Here is a 17,781-nt window from a genome sequence, read left to right on the forward strand (position 1 = left end):
ATAGAATGGTTACAACACGGAAGGAGGCCATTCGGCCCATAGGGTCCGTGCCGGCTCTCTGCAAGAGCAATTCAGCTAGTCCTACTCCCCCGCCCCTTCCCCGAATAGTCAAGACTCCCACTGCTAATCGAAGTCCATCTTTCCTATTGATCTCTGTGTTTGGGAAGACTGGGTGAGCGGAGGCTGGGGCTCGGCTTTCAAGTCTCTCAGGCCAATGTAAGCCTGCTGATGTTAACTGTCCAGATTTACACATCAAGAACAAGCACTTGGCAGAGGGCTGCTGCTTGTTGAGCTGTGTAAGTGGAGAGATAATTGGAAAAAATCAGAGGAAAGTTGGAAAACAAAACATAAGCAAATAAATCTGAGGTGGTAATAGTTCCTAGTGATTCTTGGTGTTCGTTTGCTAGAATTTAATTATTTGCTGTTCCTCAGGCTGCTCACAAATTCCTCCCTCACTGGGTGTATTTAATGTTCTCAGTCATGCAGAACACACACCTATTTGTGAAACAAATGAAATTATCTATCAGTGAAAATATTTTTAAATTTGAAAATGCAAATTGAATGAATGTATGGTACTAATGTGGTACTAAAAACCACACATCAAAATACTACTGCTGACAAAATGGGCTCGAATTTAGCAGGCCTGCGGGTTCCCAGCGGGTGGTCCTCCGGGAGCGTGGTCAACACGCTCGGCGAAATTAGTGGGTTGCCCACGCGATCGTAGCAGGCAACACACTAATAGGAATCAATTACCTGCTCCTCCGGGGTCCACGACGCTGGTCTGCGCGTCGGGTGGGCTGCGCATGCACAGTACGATCTGTCAGCTGGAGGCTCTCTAGTTAAAGGGGCAGTCCTCCACTGACAGATGCTGCAACCAATGGGACAAATTGCAGCATGGAGCAGCCCAGGGGGAAGGCTGCTCCCAGTTTAATGATGCCTCACCCCAGGTATCATCAGATGGGGTGAGGAGGAGGGGGAGGACACAGATCTTCCCCCCGGCGGGCGGGAGGAAGCGGCCTGCCTCTGCCACCAAGAAGGCCTGGCTCGAGGTGGCAGAGGGGGTCACCTGCGCCACCAACATATCGCCCACCTGCATACAGTGCAGGAGGCGCTGCAATGACCGCAGTAGGTCAGCCACAGTGAGAACACGAAGTCTTTCCCCTACACTCCGTCTGCCACAACACTGCCCCCACCCCACATCTCCTTCGGCACCGCCAACACTACTCTGTCACATCACCCTTCATACCCACTCAAACCCCATCCTCATCTTACCTCCACCTACTCACCTCGCCAGTACTCATCCTGCCACTAACACGCGACCCAATCCTCATACAATCTCATTGCTCCATCCCATACTCAACCTCTCGTGCATCTCCCTCACGGCCAGCCTCACTCAACCTGCCACCACCTGTGCTGCAGCCACAGGGCATGCATCGCATATGTGCAGTAGGCAGCGTAAGGCAAACGTGTCGTGAGCATGAAGGGGGTGAACAAGGGTGTCTGAGGGTTTGTCCTGGGTGTTACCTATATTGAATTTCAGAGCAACAAACAGCACACATTATATTGACACCACCACTGCCATTTCTCCGCGAATCCTGTCCGTTGTGTCCAATAATGCCCGCTCCTGGGTATCACTATGAGGACCCACCACTGATGCCACCCATCGTGTTACTGCAGAGTAGGTGCAGGTGTATTTGCAGGGCTCTTCCGCGCAGACGACTGAGAGACATCGGCGGTGTAGCCGGCTGCACCCTGGAAGGATGCGGAGGAGAAGTTGTGGAGGGCAGCGGTGACTTTGACAGCGACAGGTAAGCAGTTGGTGCTTGGGCCAGCCAGGAGCAGCTCGGCATGAAAGAGCCTGCAGATCTCCACGACTACATGTCGAGCGAATCTGCGCCTCCCTGTGCACTGCTGCTCGGAGAGGTCCAGGGAGCTGCGCCTCGGTCTGTGGACCCTGCGGCGAGGGTAGTGCCCTCTGCGATGCGTCTCTCCCTGCGGTAGCCCTCCCTCCTGCTGTGCAGGTGGGCGTGCAACAACACCGTGTTGGGGGGCTCCACGTCTCTGCGGCGGACGGCGTGGACTGCGAGGCTGCTGGGGCTGGTCATGCTGTTCGTCCTTCGAGGGTGTCCACGCACCACCCATCTGGCAGGTGTTGGTCTGAGGGGTTGTGCAAGGTAGGTGGGTGGTTCCTCGGACTGGGGCTGCGGTTTCGTGTCGGTCTGTCCTCTGGCTTGGCGGGGGGTGGTGGAGGGCAGGGGTTGCCCTATGTGACGCGGTGGCCTCCTGCGTGGGTGAGGGCTCTCCCCCGTGGAGTGCACCTTGGCACCTGCCACAGGCTGCTGGCTGCAACACGCCTGGTTGGAGAGAGACTGTTTCCCCCAGTGTGGGAAACTCACTGCCTTGAACCCAAAATCCCACACTTCCTCTTTTGACAGCTGCTTCAGCTCATTAACTGACCTCAACAAGCAAGGTAAGTACTCTCAAGTGGAACCCCGCTGGATTTAATTGCCTGCGGGATTCCCACCAGCGGGGCTTGCGCGCGCAGCCCCGCATGTCAGCGCGGTACCCGGAAGTGGGCGGGATCGCGGCGCGATCCGGTCACGTGACCGGATATCGGGATTTTCGGGGCCCCCACGCTGGAAACCCGCAGGTAACCCGACGCGAAAATCGAGCCCAATATATCTGTAACAATTGGGATTGGCATTATTTCACACAGTTAAAAAGTACGCTTGGTGAAGAAGGCCTATTTGACCTCATCCTTCTGGAATACTATCATTTTCCCATTACAGCTTTATAATATCAACCTGAACAGCAGTTTAATATCTCATCTGAAGGACAGCACTTCTGAAAAATGCTGCACAGCCTCATTATTGCACTGGAATGTCAGTGTAGAAAATGCACTCAAGTTCTGTTGTTTGGCATGAATCCAATCCTTTCTGACCCAGAGTTGAGAGTGTTACCAAACCCTGTCAAGGGCTCCAAAAGCACCTTCAGGTTATTTGACTCTGAAAATACAAATATAAAGTAATGAAAAGCGAAGAAATAATGTGAATTCTATAAAGTATAAAAAGTTGCTCTCATACTAGTTTACAATGAAATATGAATGCTTGTTAAGCTATTGATATAAAGCAGGGGTGCCCAACATTTAGAGTGTGGTTGACTTGGGCAAGGCTGCATTTATAATAATCGCTAGTTACCGAGAAGGTGGTGATAAGCCGTCTTCTTCAACAACTGCAGTGCTTGTGGTGACGGTGCTCCCACAATGATGTTAGATGGAGAATTCCAGGATTCTGATCCAGCAACAATGAAGGAATGGCAATGATGTCCACATCAGGATGGTGTGAGACTTGGAGGGGAGCTTGGAGGTGATAGTGATCCCACAACATTGTTGCTCTTATCCTTCTTGGTGGTAGATGTCACAGGGGAGGAAGGTACTGTTGAAGTAATCTTGGTAAGTTGCTGCAGTTCATTCTGTAGATCATACATACTGCAGCCACAGAGCCCTGGTGGTGGAGGGAGTGGATATTGATTCCAGTGGCAAAGACTCCAATCAACCGAACTTCTCTATCCTGGATGGCGTCGAGCTTCTTGAATATTCTTGTGGCTGCACCCATACAGGCGAGTAGTGAATATTCCATCACTCTCCTCACTTGGGCTTTGTTGATGTAGAGAGGCTTTGAGGGGTCAAGAGATGAGCTACTTTCAGCAGAGTAGCCAGCTTCTGTCGTGCTTTTGTAGCCACAGTGTTGACAGGGCTGGTACAGTTCAGCTCCTGGGCACCCTGGTTGTTAATAGTGGGGGACTTGGCAATGGTGGTGTCTTTATAGGTTAAAGGAGGTGACGGGGCTTTCTCTTGTCCAAGGTGATCATTACTTGACAATTATGTGGCGCGACTGTCATCTGCCACTTGTCAGCCCAAGTAGACCCTGTTGTAGGCTGGCACAGACTGCCTCATTTTCAGAGGAGGTATGAATGGAGCTGATCCCATCAGTAAAGCACAATGGTGCTAGGAGCGGGAGGTATGTCTCAGCCTTGTGTGCTTTTGCTCAGAAAACTGTCGAGCGCTAAATGATTTTAAAAAAAAATTTGCATGACCCCGAGGGCAGTTCAGTTCTTTCTGTAGGCAGGAGGGTAAAATGAAAAGCGCTCTGCAGACTGGATAAAATTAAGAAGCAGCTTCAATTCAACTTGCAGACTGGTTTTGAACACCCTGATGTTCTACACGATTGTCCAGTTTGGCAATATTAATGCAATTTTGGTGGTAGAGTTACATGTATTTCTGCAATTAATTATAAACATAATGGATTACCACATACTGAGTAAAGGAGAAGGAAAGTCCAGAGGCAGTACTTTTTGTTCTGTGATCCCTCACTCACTTTTTCCATATAGATTGGGGGATTGGTTCGAACACAAAGTACTCCTTCGAAATGTGTCTTTTCCTTTAAAGCACCAAAAAATGAATTATTAAGGGGCGGACCTGACTAATCATTTTCTGCATTGAATATCAATGTAATTGATATGTGCGATTAGTCACCATAGAAGTCGATTGAACTGTCATTTGGACAATCTGACTCCTTCGCGATGTGTTAATGAGGAGCAACAACACCTCAGGTACACAGAGCGTTCACCTGGAAGGTGCGGCCTTGAAGCAGCAAAGAGAGAACTGAGTAAGGAGTAGGTAAATCTGGGAGGTTGAGGCATTACCCTTTCAGAAGAGTTCACCAGAAAAGGAACAAATGTTATGACCCAACTGCAACACTTTAGCTTCAGCAGAGTGATACTCGCTGACGTATGGCGATTGTTGCATATAGAGCAGAAATCACCCTCTTTGTTTGTCACAGTGCTCCTCAGTCCCATAAAGTATATGTTAGGTTCCCTGACACTGCCTTTTCAGGACAGCAGCATTTGGATGGGTCTGTTTCACAGCTGGAAGCACATACAGATTCAATGGAACTGATTATGTGTAGTCTGCCACATGGCTTTGCACTGTGCTTGTCATAGTTTTGGCTTAGTGCTGCTCCTGTTTTAAAAAACATTGAGGATAGTACACTTTAAGATGCTCTATATGGATTTTCTGGCCTGTTGTGAGGCTTGAAAGGATTTCCCAGATCCCTTTGCTTGGGACCCAGCAGTCTCCACAGTTAACAGTAGTGTCGCTGCTATTCCATAACAAAAGGGCCTCTTTTATACTGGCAAGTTGGCAGTTAACTCTTAGCCATGATTAACCAAGTCAAATTCAACAATTGCTGTAATTATATATTTTGAAAGAAATTGCATAAGTGAGAGCAATTATTTTTGAAATAATGATTCCAATTTCAAGAACAACACCAACTTGCATTATATAGCACCTTTAATGTGGTACAGTTGTATAATCAGACAAAAATTGACACCAAGCCAAAGAAGGAGGGTGGGTGACTAAAAGCTTGGTCAAAGAAGTAGGTTTTTAAAAGCGTCTTAAAGGAGAGAGAGGTGGAGAGGTTTAGCGAGGGAATTCCAGAACTTGGAGCCCAGACGGCTGAAGGCATCAATGGTGGAGCTGCACAAGAGACTGGAGCTGGAGGAATGCAGAGTTCTTGGAGGGTTGTAGTGCTGGAGCAGGCTGCAGAGATGGGGAGGCCATTTGATCACAAGGATGAGAATTTTAAAATTGAGGCGTTGGTGGACCACGAGCCAATGTAGGTCAGTGAGCACAGGGGTGATGGGTGAACGGGACCTGGTGTGGGTTATAATACGAGCAGCAGAGGTTTGGATGAGCTCAAGTCTATGGAGGGTGGAAGTTGGTAAGCCGGCAAGGAGATCATTGAAATAGACGAGTCTGGAGGTAACAAAAGCATGGATGATGGTTTCTGCAGCAGATGGGCTGAGGCAGGGGTGGAGATGTGCGATATTACAGAGATAAAAGTAGATATTCTATGTAATGGAGAGGATATGGGGTTGGAAGCTCAGCTAGGCACCAAATAAAAAGAAAGAAAAGAAAGAGGGTGCCAAGGTTGCAAACAGTCCGGTTCCACCTGAGACAGTGGCCAGGAGGGGATGGAATCATCGGTGAGGAAATGGAATTTGTGGTAGGGGCCAAAGACATCGGCTTCAGTCAATGTTTAATTCGAAGAAATTGTGACCCATCCAGGACTGGATATCGGACAAGCAGTCTGACAATACATAGGCAGTGTCGGGGTCGAGAGAGGTGGTGGTGAGGTAGCACTAAGTGTCATCAGCATACATGTGGAACCTGACACTACGGGCATGATTTTAGCTGGGAGCCAGGAACCCCGCCTGTCTTTAGATATCCGCTAGGGGAACCCGGAAACCGAGTGCGTCACAATCTCCGAGCGCAACTCAATTGAAGGTAATTGTAAACAATTTTACAACACCAAGTTATAGTCCAGCAATTTTATTTTAAATTCACAAGCTTTCGGAGGCTACCTCCTTCGTCAGGTGAACGATGTGAAAATCGTTCACATCGTTTTTCACATCGTTCACCTGACGAAGGAGGTAGCCTCCGAAAGCTTGTGAATTTAAAATAAAATTGCTGGACTATAACTTGGTGTTGTAAAATTGTTTACAATTGAAGGTAAGTATTTGTGCTTCCTGGTTTCTCACGAGCCAGGCAGCTAGATTGACAGGCTGGCTGCCTGTCGGAAGGGAAAGGAGCCGTGAATAGGAGAGGAGGGAGAGAGAGATCGTGGGCTGTGGGAGAAATCGGCGGGGTGGGGGGAGGTGGATGACATCAGGTGAGTCTTGGATAGCATTGGGGGGGTCCAGCATTGGTGGGCGGGAGGTATCAGCCAATCACGGGGTCATGTTGCACCAGGTGAGCTTGTTGGGCCTGGATGAAGCACTCCTATTCCTCCTGGCTCACAAGCAATGCAATAAAGGCACTCACCTCATGGATCCGGCCCTTCCCGTCTGCTTTCACCTGACAAGAATCGGATACGATGGGAAACCCGAACAGGTAAGGTTAAATTTGTTTTACTTTTGTAATACACAAAAAATTAAGTACCTCAACTATCGCAATGAGGTACATTGCCTCTTTAAGTATCGGCCCTTCGGCTTTAAGTGGGGACGAGATGACCAGGTGTCTGTTGCGTGCATGCATCCTAACGCGCCTGGGTCAAACCTGGAAGTGGGCGCGTTGGAGCTCAGATGGGGCCCCGCTCCAAAAATCATCTATTTTTACTGCCCACCTGCCCCCAATCCACCCATTCTTGGGGGTTAAAATTACCCCCCATATCTTCGGATGATGTCGCCAAGGAGCAGTATGTAGATGAGAAATAAGGGGGGGACAGTTATAGGTTCTTGTGTGACTCCAAAAGATACAGGAAGGGAAGCCATTGCAGGAGATTCTCTGGCTATGAATGGATAGGTGAGTGAAACCAGGCAAGGGCAGTCCTACTCAGCTGGACAACAGAGGAGAGGCATTAGAGGAGGATGGAGTGGTCAACCGTGTCAAAGGCTGCAGACAGGTCAAGAAGGATGAGGAGGGATAGTGTACCATAGTCACAGTCATGGAGATGTCATTTGTGACTTTGATTAGAGCCATTTCATTGCTGTGGCAGGGGCTCTATTGAAGTTCCATGGAATAAAAGAGAGTCTGTGGAGTGTAATAATCACTGTAGAACCTGCACTCTCAGATTTCTATTTTCTCTGCTCATACATGCCTGTCTTATGGAGTTTAAGAACAAAAGAAATAGGAGCAGGAGGAGGCCATACTGCCCCTCATCTGCTCTACCATCTATCTCTAATCTTCTATCTCAACTTCACTTTCCCGCCCTATCCCCATATCTCTTGATTCCCTTAGTGTCCAAAATCTATCGATCTCTGTCTTGAACATACGCAACGACTGAGCATCCACGCCCTCCGGGGTAAAGAATTCCAAAAATTCACAACCCTCTGAGTGAAGAAATTATCCCTCATCTCGGTCATTAAATGGCTGACCCCTTATCTTAAGACTATGACCCCTAGTTCTAGATTCTCCAGCCAGGGGAAACAACCTCTCAGCATTTACCCTGTCAAGCCCTCTCAGAATTTTATACGTTTCAATGAGATCACCTCTCATTCTTCTAAACTCCAGAGAATACAGGCCCATTCTACTCAATCTCTCTTCATAGGACAACCCTCTCATCCCAGGAATCAATCTAATGAACTTTCGTTGCAAGTATATCCTTCCTTAGATAAAGGAGACCAAAACTGTACATAGTACTCCAGGTTTGGACTCACTAGAGCCCTATATAATTGCAGCAAGACCTCCTTACTCTTATATTCCAACCCCCTTGCAATAAAGGTTAACATACCATTTGCTTTCCTAATTGCTTGCTGTACCGTTTGTCCAAATAGAATTCAAACGATGCAGCTAGAGCACACTCCCAACGTTTTTGGGAGCAATCTTCCATGCCATGTCTCTGAGGGAGTATTTTGTGATAAGTGGATCTGTCTTACTGGGCAGATTGTGGAGCACTTGCCTAAAATAGTTATGATGTGGAGATGCCGGTGATGGACTGGGGTTGACAATTGTAAACAATTTTACAACACCAAGTTATAGTCCAGCAATTTTATTTTAAATTCACAAGCTTTCGGAGGCTACCTCCTTCCTCAGGTGAACGATGTTCACCTGAGGAAGGAGGTAGCCTCCGAAAGCTTGTGAATTTAAAATAAAATTGCTGGACTATAACTTGGTGTTGTAAAATTGTTTACTAAAATAGTTAGTACAGGTAAAGTCTGTCATTTGAGGAACACCTGAGGAACATTTGAGGAACACTCCTCGTTCACCTGAGGAAGGAGGTAGCCTCCGAAAGCTTGTGAATTTAAAATAAAATTGCTGGACTATAACTTGGTGTTGTAAAATTGTTTACTAAAATAGTTAGTACAGGTAAAGTCTGTCATTTGAGGAACATATCCTTTTCTGAACAACAGGTAATGGAAGGCTATATCTAAAAAGTGATAAGCATTCTGTAAGGACTGAAAATAGAAAGAAAAATTGAACTACATACTGATCATTCATGTGGGCACTTCTGTTCGAGTCTATTTTGGTCAGTGATTGATTTGCTTTCTCTCCTTTTTTTAAGAAAAATATCAAAAAGTAGTTAAATTTAACAGTCTCCGCAAGTAACAATTGATCGAGCATTATTGGTACTAAATATTGAGAATTAAACCTCCACACGTTGCTAAAATGGGTCATCACCGGGCTATTCTCAAACATCTCCTAATGGAGGTCAGCCACCTGCCCTCCTACCTACAGTCACCAAGGCCCATGGAGATGAAGGTGTCTTGGGAGAAAATGAAGGATTCTATTTTTTTTATTCTTTCTTGGGATGAGAGCGTCATTGGCGAGGCCAGCATTTATTGCCCATCCCTAATTGCCCTTGAGAAGGTGGTGCTGAGCCGCCTTCTTGAACCGCAGCTGTCCATGTGGTGAAGGTTCTCCCACAGTGCTGTTAGGTAGGGCGTTCCAGGATTTTGACCCAGCGACGATGAAGGAACGTCGATATATTTCCAAGTCGGGATGGTGTGTGACTTGGAGGGGAACGTGCAGATGCTGTTGTTCCCATGTGCCTGTTGCCCTTGTCCTTCTAGGTGGTAGAGGTCGCGGGTTTGGGAGGTGCTGTCGAAGAAGCCTTGGCGAGTTGCTGCAGTATATCCTGTAGATGGTACACATTGCAGCCATGGTGCGCCGGTGGTGAGGGAGTGAATGTTTAGGGTGGTGGATGTGGTACCAATCAAGTGGGCTGCTTTGTCCTGGATGGCGTTGAACTTCTTGAGTGTTGTTGGAGCTGCACTCATCCAAGCAAGTGGAGAGTATTCCATTACACTCCTGACTTGTGCCTTGTAGATGGTGGAAAGGCTTTGGGGAGTCAGGAGGTGAGTCATTCGCCGCAGAATATCCTTTGAAAATATTATTAATAAGTATAAACTATGCAAAAAGTTGCGCCAGCTAAAGGTTAGCTAAAATAAAATGCTCTGTTCCATAATCTTTGTAAATGTTTGTTTGCCTTATGTAATTTCTTTGTAATTCATATGAAGTTGAAGTTATGTTACTGAATGTAGCATATAATGACAAATTTTCTGATTGATCTTTACAGGTAATTCATTCTGGTGCCTACTTGATGTTGTGCCAATTAAAAATGAGAAAGGGGATGTAGTTCTTTTTTTGGCATCCTTCAAAGACATCACTGTTACCAAAGTGAAAATTGCCCAGGAGGATAAAAAAGGTCAGTGTTTGATCATGAATCTTTTCTTTAGTTATTGGAAGCAGTGGGATGTGATTCTTTTTATTGCCACCGTTTCAGTGTGAAATGCAATAATTAATAACTTTGCCAAAAAAGAAAATTGACATTGTGAATAATCTGTTATTTGCTGTTTAGTTTATTTTCAGGTATTGTCATCCAAATAGTACAAAGTATATGGCACTCAGAAATTATGTCAAATCTAAGTTAATTGTTTTCAAATCCTTCACTTCTGCTGTGTACATATAAAATAGATTTCCTGTGCACCTACCTATCTAACCCAACGTGTAATTTGTTATTGTTTCTAAATTCAATGCTGTTCAGCATTTGCAGGTTTGATTTTTTGCTAAAATCAATATTTTGCCTAGATGCCCAGATTAACAAGAAGATGTTTAAAATATCCCAGCCTCCTGTTTCTTATTGACTTTCTTCATGGAGTATGCTATTATTATATTAATGCATTTGGTTTTCAACTAAATTAGACAAACAAATGGACAAATATTGTTACAGCTTGATAAAGATATGCTGAAGTTAGATTAAGAGAATCATACCAATTCACACTGGGATATTCTCGATACTGTCAATGCTGAGGAGGTGGTATTCTGGAAATGACATACGCAGGTTTAGTTGGTAGCTATTATTAGTTCGTAGCGTGACAGCTGTGGGAATAATGTTAACCCAAACCTCAGGCTTTGGAGAATGGCTGGGGCCTCCTAACAAAAACATTAGTGATGGTACTGAAGGACAGAAAAGACAATGTTATAGATAAGTTTAATAATGTTTTTGTGATATATGTCATTTCTGTGTATTTATTATGTTACAAACTTTATTTTGGGCATTAGAAATTTCATTTACTGGGGAAATGGAAGCTGAAAGGATTTTGAACTTTACTTTTAAGAGAGATTTGGCTGGTTCAGGTTTTTTTTCGATTTTCATTGCATTTTGTAGTGTTCAATTGTGATTTGTTGATTATGAAATTTGAGTGAATCAGAAAGGGTGGTGTCAAAGTGTAAGCAAATCAAAAGCTATGATGCTGATAGGGGATACAGGAGATGTAGTGTGGCAAAGAGGAATTGTGCTGTCACACTGATTTTATAATATTAGTAGTTGATTTCCAGTGGGGCTGCACACAGAGATCCAAGACCAAGACAGTCTTCAGGTGAAGCAGGGTTAAAGGTGCAGGATAATTAGACCAAAGCATGCAGGCATAATTCAGCCCCCATTTTAACATCATACATGCTGTCCTTACTTTTATTCAATGTTTAATTTATAGTTAAAGAGTAAAATCGATGGTGGTTTGAAAAACATAGAAGTAGAGTTAGTTGGAGAGAAGGGGCATGAATTTAGCCTGGAAAAACGGGTGGGTTGGTGGTGGGGGGCAGTAACAATTGCAAAAATCTAAAACCCACCCCCAACCCATCTCCAACCTGCCCATTTCTGGTTTTCACGGGGGTGGGACGCTCACAGGAGGTGGGTCGGGCATTAAGAGAGCTTAAGGGGAGGCTGTGGGCCTCCATTTTCAAAGCTTTTTTGATTTTAGACCCCGGGGGCCGGGATTCCAGGGCCTTCTCCTTCACGCCGCATGAGAGGAGGCGAGAAGGCCCGAAAATGCAGGTAAGTGCCTTTATAGCACAGCTTGTGGGCCTGGAGGAGCAGGAGGGCTTCCCCCAGGCCCAATAAGCCTATCTGCAGTGACCCTTCCACCCTCCCGATCTCCGACCCTTCCTACTATCTCCGACCCCCCTCCCCAAGATCTCAGACCCCACGATGACCCCCGACCCTGAACCCCCGATGACTGGCCCCCATGATGACTGACCCTCCTCTGATGACTGACCTCCTCCCAATATCTGACCCCCTCCAATGACTAACCAGCCCCCCGATGACTGACCGCCATCCCCCGATGACCGACAGCCCCCCGATGACCCCTGAGCCTCCCAGTGACACCCGCCCCTCCCCCCATGACCCCCTCCCCCCTCCAATCTAACACTTACCTGATCACATCCTCTTCCTGGCTCTTCTCCCATCCGACTGAGAGCCAGCCTGTGAATCAAGCTGGCCTGTCAGGCGAAAAACTGTCAAAAAAGGAAAAAACAACGTCCTTGGGTCAAAATTTTAAGGAGGTCTGAGAAACCCATACTTCTGAATTTCCCATCAGGCATTCCACCCCCCCCCCCCCCCCCCCCCCCCGCCGCCCCTTTCCCGGCTCCGGGCTAAAATCACGCCTTAGGATTTTCTCTGCAGTATAGGCTAAGGAGCTGGAAGATGTAAAACTAAGGCAGTTTGCTTTATAAATGTGCACATAGGAATTTATAATGGTAAAGTTGACACAAAAATATGGCAAAAATGCGACAACGGAAAGTAAGGCTTTGTAGACAGGGAGTGCACACAGACATAAAGGCGCTGAAATTTCATACGGTTACCACTGATCTCCCATTGTAACTCTAGCAAGGGACTAAGAAAGCCCCAGAAAAACGTGTCAATGGCTGAAACAACTATTTATGTAATTTTTCTGGCATTTCCATTGAATTCCTGACAGCATTACGGAGGGAGACTGGTGGCATTTCAAGGTTTTTATGAGGCTTTCCGCAGCTGATGGGCTGAGGTAGGGGCAGAGGCGGGAGATGTTATGGAGGTGGAGGTAGGCAGTCTATTTGATGGAGAGGATATGGGGTCAGAAGCTCAGCTCGGGGTCAAAAAGGATGTCAAGGTTGTGAGCAGTCTAGTTCATCCTGAGTCACTAGCGGGAGCAGGGATGGAATCGGTAGCAAGGGTGTAGAGTTTGTAGCAGGGACTGACGATGATGGCTTCGGTTTTCCCAATGTTTAGCTGGAGGAAATTGCAGCTCATCCAAGACTTGAAATCTGACAACACACAGACAGAGAGACAATGGAGAGGTAGCGCTGGGTGTCATCAGTGTATATGTGGAAGCTGGCCCCATCTCTGGATGATGGTGCCAAGGGGCAGGATGTAGATGAGGAAAGGGGTGGGCCAAGGATAGATGCTTGGGGGACTTTCAAAGATAATGGTGCAGGGATGTGAAGAGAAGCTGTTGCTAGGGGTGTACTGGCTGTATTCACATAGGTAAGAAAAGAATCAAGCAAGAGCAGTCCCACTGAGGTGGACAACGGAGGAGAGATGTTGGAGGAGAATGGTGTGGTCAAAGGTTGATGAGAGGTCCAGGAGGATGAGGATAAGGAGGGTTCATGCACCATCGTCACAGTCACAGAGGATGCCATTTGTGTCTTTTGTTATGTCTGTTTCGGTGCTTTGCAGGGATGGAAACACTGATTAGAGAGATTGAAATAGAGTTGTGGGAAATATGGGCATGGGTCTGGGAGATGACAACACATTAAGGGACTTGAGAGGTAAGGGAGGTTAGAAATGGACAGTAGTTTGAAAGGATAGAGGGTTCAAAAGTGTTCCTTCTTTGAGGAGGGAAGTGATGACAGTGGCTTTGAAAGGAAAGGAGACAGTACCTAAGGAGAGGGAACCACTTACAATGTTAGCTAGCATGACCTCGATTTTCATTCCCATTTTCAGTCAGGAACAGAGTGGTAACACATTCCAAATTGGGGTGCAGAACTCGTTGCTGTATTCCTGCCATCATTCTACTTGCTGCCATTTCAACTGGGGCCTTCAGATAGGTGGCCCACCTACCCCATCTACCTTTCAGTCCTCCCAAGAGTAGGCCATTCAGCCCCTCGAGCTTGTTCTGCCACTCAATTAGATCATGACTGATCTGTATCGTAACTCCATTTATCTGCCTTGGTTCCGTCATCCTTAATACCCTTATCTAACAAAAATCTAGCAGTATCAGTTTTGAAACTTTCCATTGACTTAGCCTTAACAGCTTTGGGGGAGTTCCAGATTTCCACTACCTTTTGTGAGAAGAAGTGCTTCCTGACATCATCCCTGAATGGCCGAGCTCTAATTTTAAGGTTATGCCCCCTTGTTCTGGACTCCCCCACCAGAGGAAATAGTTTCCCTCTATCGACCCTATCAAATCCTTTAATCATCTTAAACACCTCAATTAGATCACCACTTAATCTTCTATATTCAAGGGAATATAAAACTAGTCTATGCAACCTGCCTCATAATTTAACCCTTTTAGCCCAGGTATCATTCTGGTGAATCTCCACTGCACCCCCTCCAAGGCTGATATATCCTTCCTGAGGTGTGGTGCCCAGAACTGAATGTAATACTCCAGATAGGATCTAACCAGAGCTTTTGATAAATGTAACATAACTTCTACCCCTTTTGTATTCCAGGCCCCATGAAATAAAGGCCAACATTCCACTCGCCTTTTTAATTATACTTTGTACCTGTCTATTGGCTTTTAGTGATTTCTGTACATGGACCCCTAAATCGCCCGCTCTTCCACAGTTTCCAGCTTCTCACCATTTAGAAAATACTCTGATCTATCTTTCTTAGGTCCAAAGTGGATGACTTCACAGTTCCCCACATCAAACTCCATCTGCCACAATTTTACCCACTCACTTAATCTATCAATGTTCCTTTGCAATTTTCTGCTCTCATCTATACTATTCACTGTGCCACCTAACTTAATGTTGTCAGCAAACTTGGATATATGGCTCTCTATTCCTTTGTCTAAGTCATTTATAAATATAGTGAAAAGCTGAGGCCCCAGTACAGATCCCTGGGGGACACCACTAGTCTCATCCTGCCAATTTGAGTACATACCCATTATCCCTACTCTCTGTCTCCTACCTCCTAACCAATTCCCTACTCATGTCAATAGGTTACCTCCAATTCCATGCACTGTCATCAATACGGCTAGATGTATCTTTAAACTTGATCAACAATTCCCTTTTGTCAACAACAAAATAACACAATGTATCTCTGCCAAGCTTCCTAAATTGAATCATTTTATTCTTTTTTTAAACTTCAAATTGATCATTTATAACAGGCCTGTACACCTGACCTTTTAAGGCATTCAGTGATGTGAAATTGATTATATTCCAAAAATATATTACTTGTTCTCGTCCTTTCTTTCTGAGCAGGTGAAAATTATAGACTGTGTCTAGTGGAGAGTGCTGTGCTGCACAGTTTGAGAAAATGAATAATGCTGAGTCAAGTTTCAGAGGTTATCGAACAAAGCTATTTCCTCTCCTGGAAAGTTAGTATGTGTGACAAAAGGAATACAATTGGTGTCAAGGGGACTACACTGTACTTCATGAAATTTAGAGGCAGGTGGTTAAACAATAAATGATGACCCCCTCGTATTGAATTTAGTTTGCCGCCTACAAAATTCCAAATACCTTTTTTGTGCTGCATAATACTAAGATGCTATATAGCAGGGGTTTTGGCAGAAACTATAGCATAGAATCATAGAAAGGTTACAGCACGGAAGGAGGCCATTCAGCCCATCGAGCCCGCGCCGGCTCTATGCAAGAGCAATCCAGCTAGTCCCACTTCCCCACCCTTTCCACGTAGCCCTGCACATTTTTTCCTTTCAAGTACTTATCCAGATCCCTTTTGAAGGTCATGATTGAATCTGTCTCCACCACCCCCTTGGGCAGTGCATTCCAGATCCTAACCACTTGCTGTGTAAAAAAGTTTTTCCTCATGTCAACTTTGGTTCTTTTGCCAATCACCTTAAATCTATGTCCTCTGGTTCTTGACCCTTCCACCAATGGGAACAGTTTCTCTCTATCTACTCTGTCTAGACCCTTCATGATTTTGAATACCTCTATCAAATCTCCTCGCAACCATCTCTGTTCCAAGGAGAACAACCCCAGCTTTTCCAGTTCTCCAGTCTATCCACGTAACTAAAGTCCTTCATCCCTGGAATTATTCTAGTAAATCTCATCTGCACCCTCTCTAAGGCCTTCACATCTTTCCTAAAGTACGGACACAATACTCCAGTTGTGGTTGAACCAGTGTTTTATAAAGGTTCATCGTGACTTCCATACTTTTGTACTCTATGCCTCTATTTATAAAGCCCAGGATCCTGTATGCTTTTTTTACCACTTTCTCAACTTGCCCTGCCACCTTCAATGATTTGTGCACATATACCCCCAGACCTCTCTGTTTCTGTGCTCCTTTTAGAGTTGTGCCCTCTAGTTTATATTGCCTCTCCTCGTTCTTCTTACTGAAACGTACCACTTCGCATTTTTCTATGTTAAATTTCATCAGCCATATGTCCGCCCATGCCACCAGTCTGTCCATATCCTCTTGAAGTCTATCACTATCGTCCTCACTGTTTACTACCCTTCCAAGTTTTGTGTCATCTGCAAATTTTGAAATTGTGCCCTGTACACCCAAGTCCAAGTCATTAATATATATCAAGAACAGCAATGGTCCCAGCACTGACCTATGGGGAACACCACTGTATACCTCCCTCCAATCCGAAAAACAACCGTTCACCACTACTCTCTGTTTCCTGTCCCTTAGCTAATTCTGTATCCATGTTGCTACTGCCCCCTTTATTCAATGGGCTGCAATCTTGATGATAAGCCTACCGTGCAGCACTTTATCAAACGCCTTTTGAAAGTCCACGTACACTTCAACTGCATTGCCCCCATCTAACCTCTCTGTTACCTCATTAAAAAACTATCAGGTTAGTTAAACACGATTTGCCTTTAACAAATCCATGCTGGCTTTCCCATATCATTCCACACTTGTCCAAGTGACTGTTAATACCGACCTTGATTATCGTTTCGAAATGTTTCCCCACCACCGAGGTTAAACTGACTGGCCTATAGTTGCTGGGTTTATCCTTTAACCCTTTTTTGAACAAAGGTGTAATATTTGCAATTCTCCAGTCCTCTGGCACCATCCCCGTATCTATGGATGTTTGGAAAATTATGGCCAGTACCTCCGCAATTTCCACCATTACTTCCCCCAGCAACCTAGGATGCATCCCACCCAGACCGGGTGACTTATCAACTTTAAGTACAGCTAGCCTTTCTTGTACCTCTACTTTATCAATTTTTAGCCCATCCAGTATCTCAACTATATCTTCCTTTACTGAGACTCTGGCAGCATCTTCTTCCTTGGTAATGACAGATGCAAAGTACTCATTTAGTACCTCGGCCATCCCCTCTGCCTCCATGCGTAGATCTCCTTTACAGTCCCTAATTTCCATAGAAATTGAGAAATTCCAGTAGGAAGCCACACAAATACACAAAATGCAAATACAGAAAATATGTTTGTAATGCACCATGATGGTGTTTTCCAAGACATGCGGAATCTTGTTGCTAAAACTGGTTTTGCACTGCTTCTGGTTTAGGCCACACTCTCAGACTTCTCAAAAATTTAGAAGAGTAAAGTGGTTCGTTCACTGCTTCAGATGCAGGGAAGGATCATTAGAGTCATAGAGTCATAGAGTTATACAGCACGGATAGAGGCCCTTCGGCCCATCGTGTCCGCGCCGGCCATCAGCCCTATCTACTCTAATCCCATATTCCAGCATTTGGTCCGTAGCCTTGTATGCTATGGCATTTCAAGTGCTCATCCAAATGCTTCTTGAATGTTGTGAGGGTTCCTGCCTCCACAACCCTTTCAGGCAGTGAGTTCCAGACTCCAACCACCCTCTGGG

The 17,781-nt window shown here is 45.6% G+C and overlaps 1 protein-coding gene across 1 annotated transcript in view; it reads left to right on the plus strand.

Moving 5' to 3' along the window:
* kcnh8 (potassium voltage-gated channel, subfamily H (eag-related), member 8) overlaps positions 1-17,781 on the plus strand; it is a 385,025-nt gene that overhangs the window by 154,898 nt on the left and 212,346 nt on the right. The window contains exon 3 of the mRNA XM_068006186.1: positions 10,077-10,205. Coding sequence (XP_067862287.1) covers positions 10,077-10,205 — 129 coding nt within the window. The remainder of the gene's footprint in view (positions 1-10,076; positions 10,206-17,781) is intronic.

Source organism: Heptranchias perlo, chromosome 2 (genome assembly GCF_035084215.1).
Source record: "Heptranchias perlo isolate sHepPer1 chromosome 2, sHepPer1.hap1, whole genome shotgun sequence".
NCBI classification, from domain to species: Eukaryota; Metazoa; Chordata; class Chondrichthyes; order Hexanchiformes; family Hexanchidae; genus Heptranchias; species Heptranchias perlo.